Raw genomic sequence first — 20,635 nt, 5'->3', positions numbered from 1 at the left:
CCTACGAATCATTTTCAAACATGGATCCTCTTGCATTTTTCACGTATTGCAGGTTAGGACTATGTTGAAGATTACATTGAGAATTTGCCACGTAAGTGCTCGATTATCCCACTCACGGGTAATCCGACGAGCGAGGATGTGCATAGTATGTCATATTTTTGTCCATGGAGTATAATATACTGTTACATCCAATAATTTATGGAGTGTTCGATCCTTACTTGACACCTGAGCCAAAAGAAGATCCTCATAGGCCAACTTATCAAGAGTTACTAGAAGAAGAACCGAAAAGGATAGACCATGACGTGGACATGTTAACATACGTTGATGAGTCTTCATGCACAAGATGAATATTATGATTTTAGAGACATGAAGTTATTTTTTCTTGCTTTCTCATTTAAGAATTTGATTAGCGTTTTGATTTCCACAACCAGATTCAAATGCTAAAAAAGAACACACTTCAAACAACTATTAGCACTATCATAAATCTATCTTTGTTGTTCAATAAAATAATAATAATTTGGTGTCCAATTTCACATTACTATCATAGTAGTATATTCCAACAAGTGAGACATTGAGAATGCATCAAACATTTCTTTTTGTATTTTACTCCATGTACTTAAACATTTAACTATCTCATTATTTTAACATTGTTTTCTTAGAATTTGATTTGATCAATTTTTTTTCTTCTTATTTCCATGTGGCAGTGGCATTTAGAAACATGTCAAAGGATAAATCCACTGCCACTGATTTATAAAACTAGTTTGGTAGGACCACAAAGTGAATTGTGACAGTTAGCATATATTAATAATACAACAGCGATCTTTCATTGTTCTGTTTCAGTTGATAGTTATGCAGAGAGACGTAGATATAGAAAAATATATTTGACACATTTATTTTAGTTTAACAACATATGTTATACCGACTCTCACGGAGACATATCAAACACCGAAATACATCTGCTTTTAAAAAATCCTTGTCTATTGTTAGAATAATCGCGAACAAAATTCTTGTTCACGGTTCTTCTGACAAGTTCATGCCACCTTGATATAAAACATGTAGAATTATTATATTCCAAACCAACATGGCCTGCAAATACAAAAAAACCAAAAAAAAAAAAAAAACAATGTCAACCGTCTTTGAAACATTCATATGTGTCAATATCAAAAGTCTTTTCTTTCACTCATTTGTCAAATGAACTCATCCTCATTCCTTTGTTGCCAGTTGTTGTTTTTTTTCTTCACTCTTTTTTATGTTTCTTCCTTTGTTTTGTTTCATCATAATCATTAACCAATCAACCAACCCTTTTATTATATTATATATATCATGTTCTTTCACCAATCATCACCTCCATCATTCTACATTTCTTTCAAAACCAAACCAAAAAGTTTTATCTTTCTGTCTTGTGCTGTTATTAGTTCCATTCACTTTGGACATGTTTGTTGACAAAGCTTAAGGTATAGTATCATTTTTACGTTTTGATTTCTCTTCGTATCAGTACTGTGTCTGGTGTCTGTATATCATATTGTCGCATGTTTATTCTTAGTATTAATATTGTGTCTGGTGTCTGTTGTATAATATTATCGGATGTTTGTTCTTTATATCAGTATTGTGTCTGGTATCTGTGTATCATATTGTCGGATGTTTGTTCTTAGTAAATATTGTGTCTGGTGTCTGTGTATCATATTGTCGGATGTTTGTTTGCAGGAGGACTTACTTACAATTCAGATTGATTACTTGGGAGATCGGTATAAATGGCTTCATCTTTGCAGGAGCTTCTTGCAAAGGAAGGTTTCAAAGGAAGTAGCAAAAAGGTGCTAAAGTCAAGATCTTCTTTCCACCATGGTGCTTCAAGTGATCCACTTCATTCCTTGGAAGACAGACTCTGCGTATCATCGAGCGAACGAATCAAAACACAGAAAACAAAGTCGAAAACAGCCTCAAGGTATCAAACCAGCAATACAAATGACAGTAAGAACACAAGACCAAGGGTTAATAACAATAATGTTTTTGTCCAAAACAAGATAAGTCATGAACGATTGAAGAACGAGTCTCACGATTCATCAGAGAGTGATAGTGGATTCGAAGATGTTTATTCAAATCGAGTGTCTAATGCGAAAAGAGGCAAAGACAAGAAGGAAAAAATCGTGGAAAAGCCGATGAAGGATTCATATATGTTAAGACAATCAAGTGGAAATAGAAAGAGCTATGAAAATAACAATCAAGTTACGAATTCGCAAGATCCTTCTAATCTTGCTATTGATGAAATTGCTGTAAAAGCACTAGTTTCAATTCTGAATGGATACATAGAAAGTTTTCTAAAAGACGAAGATTTTAGGTCCGCGTTACGCCACAATTGTTTCTCCTCCTTGAACTTCATTCATCTCGAGAAGGAAGAAAACAACTCCGAGACCAAGGTGATCACGAGTCTCGAGCAAGCTATTGACTGCGTAGAGAAAACCGCTGAGAAAGACGAATCCATATCTCCAATACATTTGAAAAGAGCAACAATGCAGCTTAGTATTATCACAGGTTTGAGTTTGAATGATCTCAAATACGATTTCACGTGCGGGATTCCGAATTTCAAGTTATCGGCCTGTGCTCATCTTTACCTCAGTGTGGTATATTTGATGCAAAGAAAAAAGAAAGTTTCCGCGAAACATCTTTTGCAAGTCTTTTGCGATTCGTCTTTTCAGGCGCGGACGATATTGTTGCCTGAACTTTGGGAGCATTTATTTTCACCAAATCTTTCGCATTTGAAGAAATGGTATAATAGTAAAGAAAGTGAAATCGTTGCAGATACGCAAGCCAAAGCGCGAAAGCTAAAGATTCTTCAAAAAGTGTATAATGAAAACTTGGATTCAGGAACTCGAGTTTTCGCTTTATATTACAAAGATTGGCTCGGTGAAGGAGTCGAAACTCCAACTATTCCTTCTATTGGAATTCCATCATTATCAGTTACGAGTCGACAGGTATTACTAAAATATCTTATTTATTGATAACTTAACTTCTATAACAAGATAACTAACTTAACTAACTATTAACCGAATTCATGTGTAATAACAGGCGAGTTCGTTCGGTCATTCTTTTGAGTCTGGTAGCTCGAACGAACCATTCTCGCCACAGGCGATGGTAAGCAAGAAACTATATGATTCGTTCTTTGGCGGATATAGGAAACCTGAAGTTTATGAAGTTGAAGAAGATGATAAGGATGAAGATAGTTTTGAAAATTGTGAGAGAGGCTCTTATGGTTCAACCGTCGTTAAAAAAACGTTAATATACGAATCCGAAACTGTTAAGTTCATTGATCAAAGTAGTGAAGATTTCACTGCAAGTGTTCAAACTCATGAATTCAGAAAGGTGCAGCCGAATACGATAAGCTCTAATCTTGAAGGTAAGAAAAACATGTTGGATTATGTAGCTTTCTTTGATAACGTATCGATTTTCTAGCCGATTGATAATGAGTTTTACATAAATATTTTGGTGTAGGATCATATTTTCCAAGTATTCCGCCGGAATTTATTTGTCCTTTGACACGAAAGATCTTCGAGGAACCGGTCACCTTAGAGTCTGGCCAAACCTTCGAACGAAAAGCTATAAAGGCATGGTTTCAAAAGGGAAACCGAACATGTCCGGTAACAGGAAATACTTTAGAATGCGTGTTCATGCCGTTTACCAACCTTATCTTGAAGCGTTTGATCGATAACTGGAAGACAGAAGACTTCGACCGCCTTCTTGATTTCGCCTCTCAAACGGTGGAAAACTTAAAGGAATTTCAGATGAAAAAGCGCGATGAGGCTATCGTTTTCAAGTTACGAAGTCTTTTCACTTCGTTGAAAGAAGAAGAAAAATCAACTTATGCTAAGCATATAATCTCTTTAGGAGTTTTTTCGTCTCTTTTTAAGAGGTTTGAACTTGGAAACGTCGAAGAAAAATCGCATGTGCTGGAGATTTTGTTAAATTGTATTCAAGCTGATTCTAGTTGCGTATATAAGATCGCAAGAAGCGTCGACCGAAAAATGCTTCTCGAGCTTCTTCATAGCAAAATGGTTACTCCGTCAACAAATGCAATAGTTTTCCTTACTGAACTTTTGTCCATGAAGAGGTGAGGCTTATGAAATTTCGGTTTTTTCTTCAAATAGAGAAACTAGCCTAGTGTAAATTTGATCAATTTATTCGAAAAGTTATTTTGCTTATTAGTTAACATGCATATTTTGTATAGAAAACGGAACATACACCGTCAGTGTAAACTACGTCTAATAAGAATGCACCATTTCACAGTTACTTTTTAATTATGGTTTCAAAACGGACTTATAATATAGTAACACGAGTTTTGTTTTCATTAGATGACAGTGTAAAATTATTGACAATATATATTAGATTCAATACTAACTATAACTGCAACGTAGCGAAATTTGAACAAACTACTATTTTCAGCGATCCGCGATTGATATCACTATGCTTTTGAAATATTATTAACTAGACTAGTTATTTTGTAGGAGAAAAGATGTTACTTTTTTCCTTAGTGGCTTGGTGGGTGAAGATGTATATAGTACAATGCATACTGTGCTCATGCATCTCAAGAGTTGTTCTCCAATTGAAAAGCCTCTCGTTGCGGTTCTCTTATTACACTTTGATCTACTGGTAGGCACGATTGACCGAACTTCATTAACAAACCTCGTGTATTCAATGTTTGTGTTTTCTGTATCGTAGGTCACTCACTTTTCAATCGAAACAAATTAAGATATGATATTTGCACTGCAGGTTGAGCCTCAAAAGTTAGGCGTATACATCGAGACGGCTGTGAATACCGTTGCCGAGGCACTTGATGCAAGCTTAAATGATGAGAAGGTCCAAAACAAGTGTTGCAAAGCTCTTTTAATCTTGTGTGGCCATTTTTCTTCCAACGGAAAAATAATGACCGATACCACCGTCTTAAAGCAAGCTGGTTATAAAAATGGTAGCTCGGAATTGAAATCTCCTAGCTATGATGAAGAGGATCAACAGTTAGACGTAACCATTTCATCGGTAAGTTTTCTTTATTAATAGTTAGTGCGAATTATCTTGTTTCTTGAAGAACAAGAAACAACTAAGAATACTGATATTTGAAACACAAACACTTCTGATCGAAAGTGTGAAACATATGATTACTATCGAATAATTCATTTTTTGAACATATTATTGGTGGCAATGTGTTAGTGTCGTGTTTAGTATCTGTGTCAACGATTCATAGATATTGACGTATCATGAATTGTTGCTTCTTGCAGGAAGATGAGGAAGAAGAAAGGAATGAAGAGTTCATGATAAACTTGTTGGAATCGTTTATCGGCGATGGAGAGAGTCCATTTTTGAAAACCATATCTAGATGTTTAGAATCTAGACATATAGATTTGGTGAGGACTTGTCTCATATCTGTCACATGGTTGAGTTCCTCACTTTCTAAACAATATAACGCCGGATTGCATCTTCCCGCATTCTTAGCCGTCATCTCTCAACTAAAAGGAATCCTACAAAATGGCAAACTCGACCTCAAAACTCTCGCATCTATGTCATTGTTTAACTTCAGTAAAATATCAGGTTCGACATTTATTTGTTAGTTTGTGATAACAACATCGCCGATTTGAACGTGACACTTATAATGCGACGATTGAACAAAAATTATATTATGTTGTTTAATATTTTGCAAATTGTTTGTAGAATGCCGAACACTTTTGAAGATTATGGCGCAAGATATTGCTCCGATACTTCATGGACTAGTTGATGTAATATGGACCGCGAAGAAACTGCATGCCATTTTGATGTAATATATCATTGATTCTTCGTTTAGGAGTTACGATATCGATGAAATATAGAATGTTGGATAAAATAAATGTTTCAACATTGTACATTCTTATTGTAATTTAGAAAGAAAAATAAACAAATGTTAAATTGATCTCATCGATGACCTTAAGTGTTTCAACATCTTAAGCTTCTCTCAATCAATCAAACTCGATTAACCATCTCATTGTCCTCTTGGCTTTCGATATTCTCAGTTTCGTCCACCTCGAAGCCCTTGTACCACCGAGCACAGAACACGTAGAGGACAAGATCGAGCGCAGTTAGCACTGCGATGAGGAAGAAGAACCTGTCCATGTGTCCTATATTTAAGTTGTTCGGTATCCATCCCGGTTCTCCGTCTCTTGCAGTGATTACCATCACCAACTTCACCATTATGCTACTAAAATAGTTTCCAAACGAAATCGAAGCCATGCAAAGTGAGCTCCCGAAGCTTTTTATACCGTCGGGGGCTTGTCCGTTGAAAAACTCCAATTGACCAACATACATGAAAACTTCTGATGCACCAACGAGAACATATTGCGGAATTTGACAGAAGATACTCAATGAGCTAGATTTATCGCCCGGCGTAACTCGTCTAAGCCTTTCTAACTCCGTTACGCCTGCTGCAAACATCGCTAACATCCCGATGATTAGGCCAACTCCCATTCTTTGAAGCTCGGATAATCCCTTGGGATTACCGCTTAACTTTCCGGCCAACGGAACAAGGACACTGCGATAAAGTCCGGTGCATATAAGTACACTGAATATATCAAACACTGACATTGTAGCTGCTGGCAAATGAAACTTCCCTATCTCGTTGTTCATCACATCGCCTTGTTCGACGAAAAGAGACGCCATTTGTGTGAATACAACCGAGTAAATAATCGTGCAGAGCCAAACTGGCATCATTCTCAACACGCATTTGGCTTCTTCAACTTGAGTTACCGTGCAAAGCCGCCATTGACTCTCAGGTTCACTCCCTTCTTTCGTAATCGTCGCCGCCTTGTCCATGAATCTGCTCAATTCAACACGCGATCACATATCGTATAAGAGTTTAATGATCATACACCGACAATATACAAACATCTAATCACATAAATTCATCGGACTAGTTTTCAATTGCAATAACATAAGTACCTGAACTCGTTGGTGTACTTGATCTTTCTACTTCCTTTAATGGCGGATTCAACGCCATCAACCTCGTAAAGTTGGCTGCCGTTGGCTGGCCGAACCTTCCACTTCCTCACGGTAGCGACGAACACCTGGATCACCCTTATGATCGGATTCCCACACGCTTGAACATATCTATATCTTCGATGTCCGGCTAAGAACGAAATCAAGGCTATAACAGCAGACGCTAACGAAACGCCGAAACCCATCGTCCACATACCCGAATCCTCGTAATAGACCAAAACAGTGTTGGAAAAGAGTGATCCAACATTGAGTGCAAAGTAAAAGTAACTAAAGAAAGCCTCTCTAGAGTGATTGTTTTTAATAGTCTTATTATCAAATTGATCTGCTCCGAACGTCGCCAACGTAGGTTGATGTCCACCGTATCCGAACGCAACCATATATATCGACAAATAGAATAGCCGTACTCCCCACGAACTCGGCTCCATGCATGTCGAATGTTCGCCGCCACAACCTTCCGGTTTGATCAAGAACAGCCACGATGTCATCGATAATAGCCCCAAACCCTGCATCAATACACACTTATATCTTCAATTTCCGCACTTGTATCTTGTTTCTTGAAGAACAAGAAACAACTAAAAACCCTAACTTTCGAAACACTTCTGAATGAAAACATAACACATGTGATTACTTTCAATTATTACTGATATCGATGTGTCAGTGTCGTTTATAGCACGAATAAAATCATGAAAAACTGAACCGAACCGAATTATAGAAGCATACCAGAACAAAGAAGAGCTGAAAAATAGTGCAAGTTAAGTATCTGCCCCAATAAGAATCACTCAAGAATGCTCCCACAAGTGAAAATAAGTAAACCGTTCCGGTCCACATGCTAACCGCATTCGCAGCATCGGCACTGTCTTGTCGAAGAACTCTCGTTAAGAACAGAACCAAATTCACTCCAACTCCAAAGAATGCTAATGTCGCCAATGCTTGATTCGCTGCATTCATTCTTTCAATTCAATTAGTCCGTCCTAGAGTCAGATACCGAAATTTCAAAAAAAAAATTAGTTTAAAGAGTACCTAACAAGATATATGCAGTTTTCCATCCTCCTTTAATCTTCTTCACCTCTTCAACTTCTCCATGATTTTCATTCTGTCTCGTCACCTCGACTACTTCGAGATCGACATTGACAGCGTTCGGGGCGACCAATCCTGCGTGCTCCATCTACAAACACATACATACATACAAAAACTTAAACTATAAGTTACTCCGTAGATTTAATTCATATACACTGTCAGTGTAAACCATAATCATACTCGAACGAAGAGGCTTCATCGAACAAACCTTTTGCGAAATTTCGTGACAGATAAAGTGAATTCTTCAGAAATAGTGCCAGATTGCTCTGGTGAAGGAGAACCAACAATTACAAAAGATAACAAAATTTCAGAAAAACAACATAAACTTTTTGTCATTTATGGTTCAAACTATTTGATCACACTAGTTTCAATCTAAACAACACTTTTTATTGTTGTTTTTGAAACAAATCTTGAAACAATATAAGAGAGATTCTTGCTTATGCTTATGCTTATATATTTGTTACAACTATGATTTGAGTAACAAACTTGTAGCACAAGTTAACTTAAATAGTACTAAATTTAGCTATTAATTTGGATCTTAAGTAACTTAGTTAATCACTAAGTGTAACTAATTATCGAAATTTTAGTGACTAATGAATTAGTCTTATTATAATTGGCCAAGTATTTTTTTATATGAATTAATTTTATTTAATTTATAATAGTAATCCAAATTTTTAGTTAATTTGTTATTAATATTTATGCTTTATGATGTGGTGGCTAGTGTTTATCTTTTTTTGCCATTTTTTATGGTATGAGTCATGCAGATGTATAGGTATTTGTGTTGAATAAGTTACGATAATGTCTCTTTTCATCTTTTTACTAATTTTAGTGAAAGCTATTTGAATGTTAATAACTCTTTTTTTTGGCTTTTAGTGATAAAAAATGATTTAGTTGTTTTTTCTATTTAATAGAGTGTATTGTATTTTTGTGGTGTAGGTTTCTTATACGGTGATAAAATTTAATTTTATTTAAAATTGAGTTGAAATGTAAATTATGAGTTGAAATTGAGTTGCGGTAAATGTAAATCAATTTGGTCAAGTTTATCTAACAATATGAGAATAATAGTTCTGTTTATTATTTGAGTCAATTATGATTTTATTGTTACGAATTATATTATACCAGTTAAAAAGTACATGTGTATTCTCTGCTAGGGTAAAGAGTTTAAGAGGTTTTATTAGATTTATAACACTGAAAGGTGGTTAGGTAGGGCTTGCCTGCGACAACGAGAAGTCCTGTACGGTGGTGTTTTGAGGTAGTTTATGTGTCTTGCTCACACGAGGTGAAAGACTATGTCAATAACCAATGGTGTTTGGAAACAAGCGTATAAATACGTTAAGTGGTGTGTTGTGACCTTGTTAAGCACCATGCTTTTAGAGGGTCAAAAATATTCTCCCCTCTCCCTTGGGGGGAAAAGTATTTATAGATATCCTTTGGGCCTGGGGTTTGAGTAACTCTGTCGCGACAATTGCTCCCTTCACATTAGGGGAGGTTATTGACCACTTATCTTTCATGAGTTAGTGGAGGTTCCCTCTTTTTTAACTAAAGTCCTTACGCGTCATCGATACCCTTCGGTGAGTCTCCAAGTCATTGCTCGGACGATATAACCATGTTACGAGAAAACTACTAATAAATTGTATTGCAAATATGGAATCTTACAAAAAGAATTGATCCTAACACATGTTTAGGTAGAACTAAAACGCAGGTAGAACTAAAACGCAAGAACAAGGGGTGGGGGTAGGGGTGGCAAACGGGCATGCTCGTTCTGTTAAATTTGTATCGCAAAAACTGGCAAAAAATAGGGTGGGACGGGATGGACATAATTAAGGGCGCGACCCTAAAACTTGGGTCTATCTACAAAAAGTGAGGGTGGGATGGGGGCGGAGCGCAAACATTGCTTCTTTTAAGTCAAAAAAGGAAAATTTTAATTTAATGCACGCGTTCGCTAAAATCCACGAAAAACGAGATGGGACGGAGCATTGTACCATTAGCAACTTTGAAATTTCTAATATAGAAAAAAGCTTAATGTGACTTTTATCACCGCAATAATAATATGTTGCTTTAGATGAAGTATTATTTCTATCTCTCCTTGCAAAATGAGGGTTTTTCTTAAAATCGAACCCCTCTTTCACTTGAAGAAGAGGAAACAATAGTAGATAGAGAAATAGTTTGTGCTAATTATCATTTAAAATTTTCATTTTCAAGTTTTAAAATTGGACAAGTATCACAATCTATTTTTACTACCTTTTTCAGTTAAAACTTTAGAAACATTAAACCGCTCACAAGCAAGAGATGCACGTTCTTTATTTAAGGAATATAAAACAATATTTAGATCATTAATCTCATTTTCAAGTTTTGAAATAAGTTTTTGTTGGATAGAAATTTTCTTAAAAGCGTCTAAAATGAATGCATGCGTTTCTCTAAAAGGTTTCACAAATTGTTTGTAAGAAGGTTTAAATTCAGGATCATAATCATATACCTATGACTCTTTACTTTTTTTATGTACCGTGAAACATAGATTTTCATCATCTGAGATATTGGAAGACAGAAAGGAGCTCTCATCTTCTTCTTCCCAAGCTATATAAGACCTACGACCTTTGGCATATTTTCCTTTTGTCTTGTAGGAGTCTTTATCCTTCTTCTAGTTATGTTTGTTGAGACCCAGACATGTTGTTTGATAATGTTCAGACTTTCTGCATTTGTAGCATGTGACATATTTTTTATTTTTCCTATTTTCCTTTTCACGCGGATGTGACTTCTTAAAGTTGATCAAGTTTTTATTGGAATGCTTGAGCTTGTGCTTCTTTATATATTGATTGTAGCACTTGACAAATAACCTCGTCTCTTCTTCTTTGGAAGAGTCTTCGTCAAAAATATCACTATCATCCTCTACTTTCTTTGTCTTTGACGATGAAACTTTGAAGGACATATCATGCTTTTCTTCTTTGACCTTCTCTTTTATTTTCGAGCTTAATTCATTTGCACCAAATCGTTTTAGAACATTCTCATGTTCGGTCAAATTTCCAAACAATTTAGTAATATCCAAATTATTAATATCATTTGACTCTTTAATGATTGTAATCTTCGATTGTCATTCCTTGTATATAGACCTTAAAATTTTGTTAGCGCAATCTTTGTTAGAAAGATACTTTCCCAAGTTGTCCAACTTAAAACCTAGCATATGTGATCTTTCTCTTTTTATCTTTGCTTCCAAAGGCCACATTATGTACTTACTAGTGTATGTTGATGAGATTATCATCACTGGCAGCAACTCTGCTCTGCTTAATACCATTATTCACAAGATGAATTCTGCCTTCTCTCTCAAACACCTTGGTGACTTAGATTACTTCCTTGGCATTGAAGTCAAGAAAATTGCTCAGGTATTTGTGCTGCTTACACAAACTAAGTACATTAGGAACTTACTGAATAAGACTCACATGGATGAATCTAGTCCTATTAATTCCCCTATGAAGTCATCTTGCAAGCTCACCAAACATGGCTCCCCTACCATAGTTGTTCCCTTTATGTACAGATCAGTAGTAGGAGCTCTTCAGTATGTCACCATAACTAGACCTGAAATTGCTTACTCAGTCAACAAAGTCTGCTAGTTTATGTCTCACCCATTAGAAACTCACTGGGTTGCAGTTAAAAGAATTCTTAGGTACCTTAAAGGCACAATTCAGTATGGACTGCATCTGTCCCCCCACTCTCCTTTGCAACCTTCAACACTCTAAGTATTTTGTGATGCTGACTGGGCCTCTGATCCTGATGACACAAGAAGTACATCAGAGGCATCAGTCTATTTTGGTGGTAACTTGGTGTCTGGGTGGTCCAAGAAGCAACCTATGGTTGCCAGATCCAGCACAGAAGCAGGGTACAAAAGCCTAGCCCGGGCCATAACTAATCTTCTTTGGCTACAGACCCTATTACTTGAACTCTGTATCCCTACTCAGCATCTTGTAGTTCTCTGTGATAACCAATCTGCTGTGATGCTAACACACAATCCAGTAACACATTCCAGGACCAAACACATGGAGATTGATCTCTTCTTTGTAAGGGAAAAAGTTCTTGCAAAGCATATCACTGTTGCACACATCCCTGAAGTGGATCAGATTGCTGATGCTCTTACAAAGCCTCTTCCCTCCACCAAATTTCTTGAGTTTCAGCACAAACTCAGGGTTGCTTGCTCCTCATGAGTTTGAAAAGGGGAGTATTATAGAGTAGTGTAGGATAACACTTTTATAAATAGACAGTTGTAGGCTTTATCAGTAGCTAACCTGCTATAGCAGGTCTCCTAAGTTGTAACTATAAATACAACTTGTCATCTATATTGTAACTAACTTTTCATCAATGCAAAATCAGTTGTGAAATGAAGAGTCCCTCTATCCTCTATGATTTCTATTACTGATGCATGGCTACTAAGTGTGTCTATCCGTGTACATCAAATATTTAGTTTTAAAAAAACAAGAAACTTTTCGGATATGCATATCCGAACATACCCTTTTTCGTAAAAAATAAGGTTTATTCGAATATGTATCTCCGAATTTAAGTATTTTGTAGAAAAAGGATGCGTCCGGAGATACATCTCTGAAAACTAAGGGTATTTGAGGAATTTTGCGCAAGGCTGAGAAAATGTATAAAGATGGATGAGAAATTGTCTTTTTTAAAAAACACTGCCCAAACAAAAAAGAAAATTACAGTTCAAATTCAAGAGCTCCATGTAAAAAGAATTCAGGCTTGATACCTTCTATCCTTCTCTATTTGTCAATAAAAAAGACTGTCTCAATAACTACAAATAATTGCATAATTATCACTCCTAATTATATATTCTAATTTGAATTTTAATTACAGTATATATAGTTAGTAACTGTAGGAAACTAACAAATTAATAATATCATATTCTCTTGCTGAAAATTGACATAACTCTTGTTTGATATGTCATCTTCAGATTTATTTTTCTCTGTTTTTAACTTGTCATGTTACTATAAGAGTTACACATATGATTATTCATCATCCAAGCATTTAAAAAATGGATAGTAATACATTACATAAATCAATGGTTCTCAAGTGCTTAAAAAAACACTTTAGTTCATACATTCAGAAGTACTCAATAGTTACTCAATAGTTCACAACACAAACTAAAAAATGTCATATTCAATATCAAAATTTTAATGTCAAAAAATCCGACATGCCAATACATACATATACACATACATAGATATAACAATATATCAAACCAAGATGCATGCGCATATGGAATGAAGCAAGTATTTGAATAAATGACACTCCATCGGAATACAAAACACATTTAATCATGTGAATACTTATGATTGACTTCCATGCTCAAGAAGACTTTGTGTGTTTGGGTTCTTGCCCCAAGCTCTCTCCTTCCATATTAACTCCACTTCATCAAATGTCAATCCTTGAGTCTCTGGAACATACAGAATTACAAACAGAAATGCCACCACAGCTATACCAGCAATAATCAAGAACGTTGGCCCAATACCGATAGCGTCAGCAATCGAAAGAAAGCTCTCTGACACAATCAAATTTGAAATCCAACACACGGTAGCTGCCATGCCCCCGCATATACCTCGATATTCTTCAGGATATATCTCTGAGTTCACAGTCCAAGGCACTGGCCCCATTCCGGGGGAGAAAAAACCAATATAAAGGCCTAGACCGATAACTGCGAGCCATCCATACACTGCATTTGAAGATGATGACTGCATATAAAATGCTACGGACAACATTATAAGGGATGCAATTACTCCTCCCAAACTGTAAAGGGCAAGTTTTTTCCGCCCTGTATTGTCAATAAGGTAAATACCGAGAACTGTTCCGACAGCATTCATGCCAGCAACAATGAGGGAGAGAAGAATAGCCAACTTATTGGCCTCGAAGCCAGCCATTTGAACAATTGTTGGACTGTAGTACATGACCGTGTTTATACCTGTAAACTGCTGAAAAGCCTGCACAACCATAGATTCGAAGTCATTTTATATTCAAATAAAGAGCCTAATTCCAACAAAGTATGGTAAAACAAGAAAGCTAGGGGTTCAGACAGAAGTTTCAATTCAAAGCTGAAATGAAAAGATATAAAACAAAATTTTACTAGGACGGCATTGATTGAATACATGAGAAAATGAAATTAAGTGAAAAGTAATGAAAACACTCAGCATGGAAAAGATCAATAAAAGTACTGTGCAGCAACAACAACAACCAAGCCTTAACAGACAAGGTGAAGCCACTTACATGAATTTAACCATGTCATATTCCCAAATATGTATCAACTTCAAAGAAAAACCGTTTTCTATAAATCTCTCTAAATGATTTATAACGATGTAATCAAGCCATTCTATTTTAACTTGGTTATTTCAAGTACACACTTCTATTTTTGAGTAAACCAACATGTCTAGCACAAGCCAATGATTTCTCATAAGCGGAATACTGATTCTGCAACAATGACTCATATTTACATATGTTTAATAAAGTAGAATGTTATAGTTAGCAAATTGACAGAAAAGAGCATTTACAAAGATCCTTTAACTACGATAAAGTTATGTTCAGCAAAAACAGTTTAAATGCAAACATTTTATTCTGTTACCAGAAGTCCTCCTCCAACAAGGAAAGCGAGTCTGGTTTCTTTTGATCTGAAAACATGCCAGAATTTGATAGTGCTCCTTCTTTGGCGCTCTTGTTCGGATTGAGCAGTTAGGAAGTCAATTTCATCCTCTAAACGAGACAAGTCATAGATCTTAGAAATCACATCAACAGCTTCATTTTTCCTATTCTGTACACCAAGATACAAAAGTTTAAAATGGCATTATAAACAAGTTACTTCTGAAGTACATATAAATCTAGGACACAATTGTTGAGAAGAGAAAATTTGTACCTTTAAAAATAGCCATCTTGGGGATTCGGGGAGGAAGAGCATGAGAATAAACTGAATAATTGCAGGTACAGCTGAAACACCAAGCATCCATCTCCATGTCCCGGGAACCTGTTCAATTTAAGACATTTGTACTTTCTAACAACATTTTCAATTTCATATTTTTACATTGTATGTGAATGGTTGAAAAGACATTTCATATTTTTATGATGTATGTGAATGGTTGAAAAGACATTTGGTTATTGTTTTTTATTTTTAATTGCAATAGAGAGAAAATGGAAGCTATTTCGAGAAAATGCATTTCTGGATACAGATACACGAAACACAATGTTTTGAAATTTTTATGAAATTTTCAAAAATGTTATATCTAATGTTCTTTGTATCGGTAGAAATGGAATCAAGAAACAATGGAAGTAAACTGTCACTAAGAATATGAAATATGGTCAATGAGACAAAACTAAAAAGCAAACACGTGGATGAAAAATGCACACATATCCATCTACAGAGAAGAAGAGCGCGGAAGACTAACACACTAACCTCAGTGAAAACAAGATTAACAAGATAGGAAATAAATTGTCCACCAGTAATCATGAGAACATTGGTGCTGACTAATGAACCTCTGATTTCAGAGGGCGCAGCTTCTGCAATGTAGACAGGAGCAGTAACAGAAGCTATGCCAACACCCAAACCAACAAGAAGACGTCCGACAATGAGAACATAAGGATCAGGTGCGGCAGCCATGAGAATTGCTCCAAGAATGAAGATAACATCAGCTAAGAGTGTCGCCTTCTTTCTTCCGTAAGCGTCATTAATCCAACCACCAAATGCTGCACCAACAATTGCACCAGCAATTGCCATACTAACAATTGTTTCCTGAGATTGAGAAACACAAAATTGAGAATCAGAAAACAGAATGACTTTGGACCTATTTTGATTGGCTTATCTACTAGCATAAGCACTTGCGAGACTATAATAGCTTATAAAAACAATTTATAACTTATATGAAAAGTTTGAAAGCAACTTGACTTTAATATATGTTATTTCGAAATTAACTTCTACCTAAGTACTTATATAATAAATGATTCTACTATAAGTGTTAATCAGTGGTTTGCTTAGAATTATTTATTTGAACTTATCCACAAAACACTTGTGAGACTCTTTAAGACAGCTTATAGAAATAGCTTATAACACATCTATAAGATATTTTCAGCTTATTTTCATAAACTCTCTAAGATAGTTTATAAAATCAGCTTACAGCTTATATGAATCGAAAACAGTTTGACTTTGTCCAAAAATGATTAAGCTGATTATTTAAAAATCAGCTTTAAACTCAAAAGCTACAAAATCTGTAAAATCAATTCTGGAAACAGAATCAATTTTACTTTAGAAGAATCAAAGAATTCCGAAAGGCTAGTATAGTAGAGTACCTGTAGAAAACTACTGTTTCTGACTTCCTCAAAATCATCTTTAATATACAAAAGAGCTCCGGATATAACACCTGCGATCGAAAACAAAAACTACGATTACGATTATCATCATTACGAGCATCAATTGAAGCTAAATTGAAGTTAAAATCACGAAATGAAACCTAACCGGTATCGTAACCGAAGAGAAGTCCACCGATTCCGGCGACGGCGGCGAGACCGAGAATGTAAGGATTCTTGAAAAAGGACATCTTACGGTCAGGATGCATGTCTAAGTAACCTGAACTTCCCGGCGTGGACTGCATCGCTATCGGAACCGTCATCGGATTTTGTAACTAACTCCGATTCTGTTACCGATTCCGAGTGAAATTGAATAGAGCGGTAAAGTGGAAAATTGAGAGAAATAAAAACCTACTTTTATAGAGAGAGATAAAACTGGAAATAAAAATGGCCGATAGTGATGAGCCAGGTGGCAGTTGTACAGCCAATGGCCGACGTGTCTTCAAATTCTTAATCTCTATCTACTTACTATCTACTCATCACGAGACTTTTTTTTTTCTTTTTTTCTTTTCTTTACTTGTCACACGTCTTTATCGTGCTTACTGCTACTGCTTTGTTTCTGTTCTTTGCTTTTCCCTCATTATTTCTGCTTATATTTATTTTGAGTCATGTTATTTTCACACTCATTTTTGATATGTCGTATTCTACACTTTAAATTATAACAAAGGAAAACTTCCTTGCACAAAATTCATGGCAAAATAAATTATTTTAAAAAATAAAACTTGTGCAATGTATGTATTCGGTTACGTTGTAAGTGTAGAAAATGATGTAAGCTTGTTATTTCTCATTTATTTTTTATTTTATTACTCCCCCTTTATTTTTTATTATTTAAAAAAATATTTTTAAAATATACTAAATATTTATTGTTTTTGAACTATGAATTAAATATATTTATAATTTAATATATTTAACAAATAATCTTATTAATTAAAGTATATTAACGTTAGACTTGATAAAGAATAACTATTAGATCTATGCAATAGTGATTGAGAATAGATTGAAAGTATTTGATAAATATTAGAACTGATCCTGAATTAAATTTGACGGTTCAGATGGCGGTAGTCAGGGAGTATTTTTAATACATCTTTCTCAATTCATTCCTAATTTTTAGTTTTTCTTGAAATATTGTTAATAATAAATAGGTTTAATTGCAACATTAATTCTGTTATATTTTTATTCAATTTCGGTCTCATTTCTAAAAACACGATTATGATCTCTTTTGAATTTATGTTGAGAAAAAAATAAAAATAAAGACTAATTTTACATTAAAAACAAAATAGGAAACGTAAATTACACAAAAAAATTTAAAAAAAACTAACATAATAGTTTTTAAAATAGAGGAATCAAAATAAAAAAAAAACAAAATAGAAAGACTAAAATTGCAATTAAATCTAATAAATATTTACATTTTTTTGTTAATTCTTACTATTTTTGTTAATTCTTACTATTTAAATATTTTCATAATTATTTTTAAATAATATATTTAAAAATATTCAAAAACATTTTTTTTATATATTTCTCAATTTTAAATTTTTAAAAGTTTAACCTAAGTATATATCATAGAAAGGTATTAGAAGAACATATCTTAAAGAATTTGATTAAAGAGGTTCATTATTGAATATATGAATGGGATTGTGATGTGTTTGGATTTTACCCAAACTTAAACTATTATTTGGAGTATTCTAATGATAGAAGGGTATAATAGTTATTATTTATTAATATTGTTATTGGATTTTAATTGTATTTGGGCCTTTATTAGGTGTTGGGTTTTTATGTTTAATATCCATTAAGAGTAGTATATATTGTAGTCTCATAGAGACCTTTGAGATCATCAAATGAAATGAAAAAGTCTTTATTTTATTAGTTTAATTTTAATGTCTTTATCTTTTACAGCTTTCTTTAGTTTTGTTAGGGTTTAGCTTTTACTTCCTAACATTGGTGCTTTCATTCTTGCACTCAACCTCTTCTATGGTATATTCTTGCTACATTCCATACCAACAACAACACAACACCTTCATTCCTCCATCCGAATACCAATATCCTACATGTTACTACCCATCCATAAATCCTCCATTTTCAACCTTCATTCCATACCAACAACAACACATCATTTCTCCTAACATACCTTTCACTACCCCATCACAAAACTTCTCTTATAACCATGGATACACACCACATCAACAACCACCATTCACCTTGCCTTCCACAACAATACCACTTTCAGCATCTCCTCCATACACATCATATACACCTTCACATAACCCACACATTTCATACCAACAACAACCTCAAAAATTCAATTCACAATCAGAAACATTTTATCAAGATTTGGAAACTCTAAAACAATATTTGATTGAAACTCATGAGTTATCAAACAAATATAGAGAAGAGTTGAAAGAACAAATTCAAAATCTTTCAGATTCATTCAAAAAAACACAAGAAAAATTCAAAGAAAAATATATGTTCAAGAGGTATGCAGAAAAACAGACAGAAGAACAAAGAAAAAAAGAAAGTTCTGGTTCACATGGAATTTTTCCGGCGAAAACTCCGGTGACATTTCCGACGACGATACCGACATCAATTCCGGCGATAACTCCGACGTTTTCTCCGGCAAGAGCTTTGAGGATATCTCCATCAACAACTCCGGCGTCACTTTTGAAACTTCCCGTGAGAACTCAGACGACACCTCTGACTAAATTTTCGGCATTGCTTTCGATGACTTTTCCAACAGTATCTCGGTCGTTGCTTCCGATGACTTTTCCGGCAACACCTCTGTCTTCATTTTTGACGAAATCTCTGATAACACTTCCGATATCATCTCTGTTGTCATCTTCTCTGAAAAAATTATTAGATTTGAATCGGCCTCCGGCAAAACCACCACCATTTTTGCGATTTTATAACGTTTATCTTTGCTATGGTTTTCAATTTTATCATTTTTATTTGAAAAAAAAAAAAAAGAAGCAAGAAGATGATGTTGATGAAAAAGAAAAAGAATGGAGAAAGAAGAAAAGTTGAAAGAGGGAGGCGGGTGGAAACAGGAAAGAGAAAGAAGAAAATATTATTTTCCTTGATCCCATCAACAAATTCAGTACCTTTAAGGTTTCGACACTTGTCCAAAATTCAATTCCTTTATCAAAACTACCAACACTTATTCAAAACCAATGTGCTAGGTTTGTTTCAAATTCTCTCTCCCACGTGAAGATGATAGTCCCATAAAAGAACCTTTTACTCCTTCCATTCTCCTTCCATTAGTATTATTATTAATGATTATTATTATTTTTATAATAATTATTAATTTTTCTTCAGACTCTCACTTTCACAGTTTCACTAATTTTAAATGCTTTGGTCAAATTTAAGTTGTACTAGTAGGTGGAGAGTAAAATTGTTATGTGATTGTTTTGTCTTTTAGCTCTCTATGCAAGCATGACACTTCATGGAAATTGATGCCAGCTGTTACCAACGTTAAGATACTACCAGCTGCTAACAACAGTACGAAATAGCTCACCCACTACAAGAAACAATCTAGAAATTTTATTTTTTGGGTTGGCTTGGATTTGATATTATTTTACAACCTTGAGGACAAGGTTGATTTTGAAGGGGTGAGTAATGATAGAAGGGTATAATAGTTATTATTTATTAATATTGTTATTGGATTTTAATTGTATTTGGGCCTTTATTAGGTGTTGGGTTTTTATGTTTAATATCCATTAAGAGTAGTATATATTGTAGTCTCATAGAGACCTTTGAGATCATCAAATGAAATGAAAAAGTCTTTATTTTATTAGTTTAATTTTAATGTCTTTATCTTTTACAGCTTTCTTTAGTTTTGTTAGGGTTTAGCTTTTACTTCCTAACATCTAACATGGTAGTAGGACATGTGGGGCCTACCAAAGTTGCTTGCAAAGTATGAAATGTACAAATGGATGGCTGAGATTAAATTGACACATAGATTTTCGTATCAAATTCTCTCTCATAATAAGCACGTGCCACATGGGTTAAGAAAAAAATAGGACCCCTCTAATAAATTATTAATTTTGTTTTTGTCAAATAACATATATTCAATTGTATTTTTGTTTTTGTTTTCCGCAGTAATTTATGAAGTATTGGTGTATAAGTATTTAGATTATTGTTAAGAAAATTATAGTAGTAGTGTGTTGTTTATTTTTTTAAAAAAAGT

At 34.5% G+C, this 20,635-nt stretch overlaps 4 protein-coding genes across 4 annotated transcripts; 2 read left to right on the top strand and 2 right to left on the bottom strand.

The window, feature by feature from the left end:
• The first annotated feature begins 1,217 nt into the window (after positions 1-1,217).
• LOC131608700 (putative E3 ubiquitin-protein ligase LIN-1) lies at positions 1,218-6,228 on the top strand. The gene is made up of 8 exons (XM_058880212.1): positions 1,218-1,454; positions 1,705-2,969; positions 3,064-3,391; positions 3,487-4,102; positions 4,497-4,641; positions 4,762-5,025; positions 5,265-5,574; positions 5,695-6,228. Exons 2-8 carry the CDS (start codon positions 1,752-1,754, stop codon positions 5,799-5,801), a joined length of 2,988 nt encoding a protein of 995 aa, XP_058736195.1. The 5' UTR covers positions 1,218-1,454; positions 1,705-1,751; the 3' UTR covers positions 5,802-6,228.
• On the bottom strand, positions 5,836-8,508 carry LOC131608701 (protein NRT1/ PTR FAMILY 7.1-like). Its single transcript, XM_058880214.1, has 5 exons — positions 8,294-8,508; positions 8,029-8,173; positions 7,729-7,946; positions 6,952-7,511; positions 5,836-6,829 (listed from the first exon to the last, which is right to left on the bottom strand). The coding sequence occupies exons 2-5, from the start codon at positions 8,171-8,173 to the stop codon at positions 5,980-5,982; spliced, it is 1,773 nt and encodes a 590-aa protein (XP_058736197.1). The 5' UTR covers positions 8,294-8,508; the 3' UTR covers positions 5,836-5,979.
• A 2,798-nt stretch (positions 8,509-11,306) lies between these two features.
• On the top strand, positions 11,307-11,690 carry LOC131611029 (uncharacterized mitochondrial protein AtMg00810-like). Its single transcript, XM_058883155.1, has one exon. It carries the CDS (start codon positions 11,307-11,309, stop codon positions 11,688-11,690), a length of 384 nt encoding a protein of 127 aa, XP_058739138.1.
• Positions 11,691-13,207: 1,517 nt separating this feature from the next.
• LOC131608699 (inositol transporter 1-like) lies at positions 13,208-16,817 on the bottom strand. The gene is made up of 6 exons (XM_058880211.1): positions 16,568-16,817; positions 16,402-16,472; positions 15,512-15,847; positions 14,978-15,085; positions 14,690-14,875; positions 13,208-14,054 (listed from the first exon to the last, which is right to left on the bottom strand). The coding sequence occupies exons 1-6, from the start codon at positions 16,719-16,721 to the stop codon at positions 13,407-13,409; spliced, it is 1,503 nt and encodes a 500-aa protein (XP_058736194.1). The 5' UTR covers positions 16,722-16,817; the 3' UTR covers positions 13,208-13,406.
• Positions 16,818-20,635: the final 3,818 nt, after the last annotated feature.

The sequence above is a fragment of the Vicia villosa genome, linkage group LG6 (assembly GCF_029867415.1).
Source record: "Vicia villosa cultivar HV-30 ecotype Madison, WI linkage group LG6, Vvil1.0, whole genome shotgun sequence".
NCBI classification, from domain to species: Eukaryota; Viridiplantae; Streptophyta; class Magnoliopsida; order Fabales; family Fabaceae; genus Vicia; species Vicia villosa.
The sequence above is the reverse complement of the archived record's forward strand: the minus strand, read 5'-3'. Positions and strand labels throughout refer to the sequence as shown.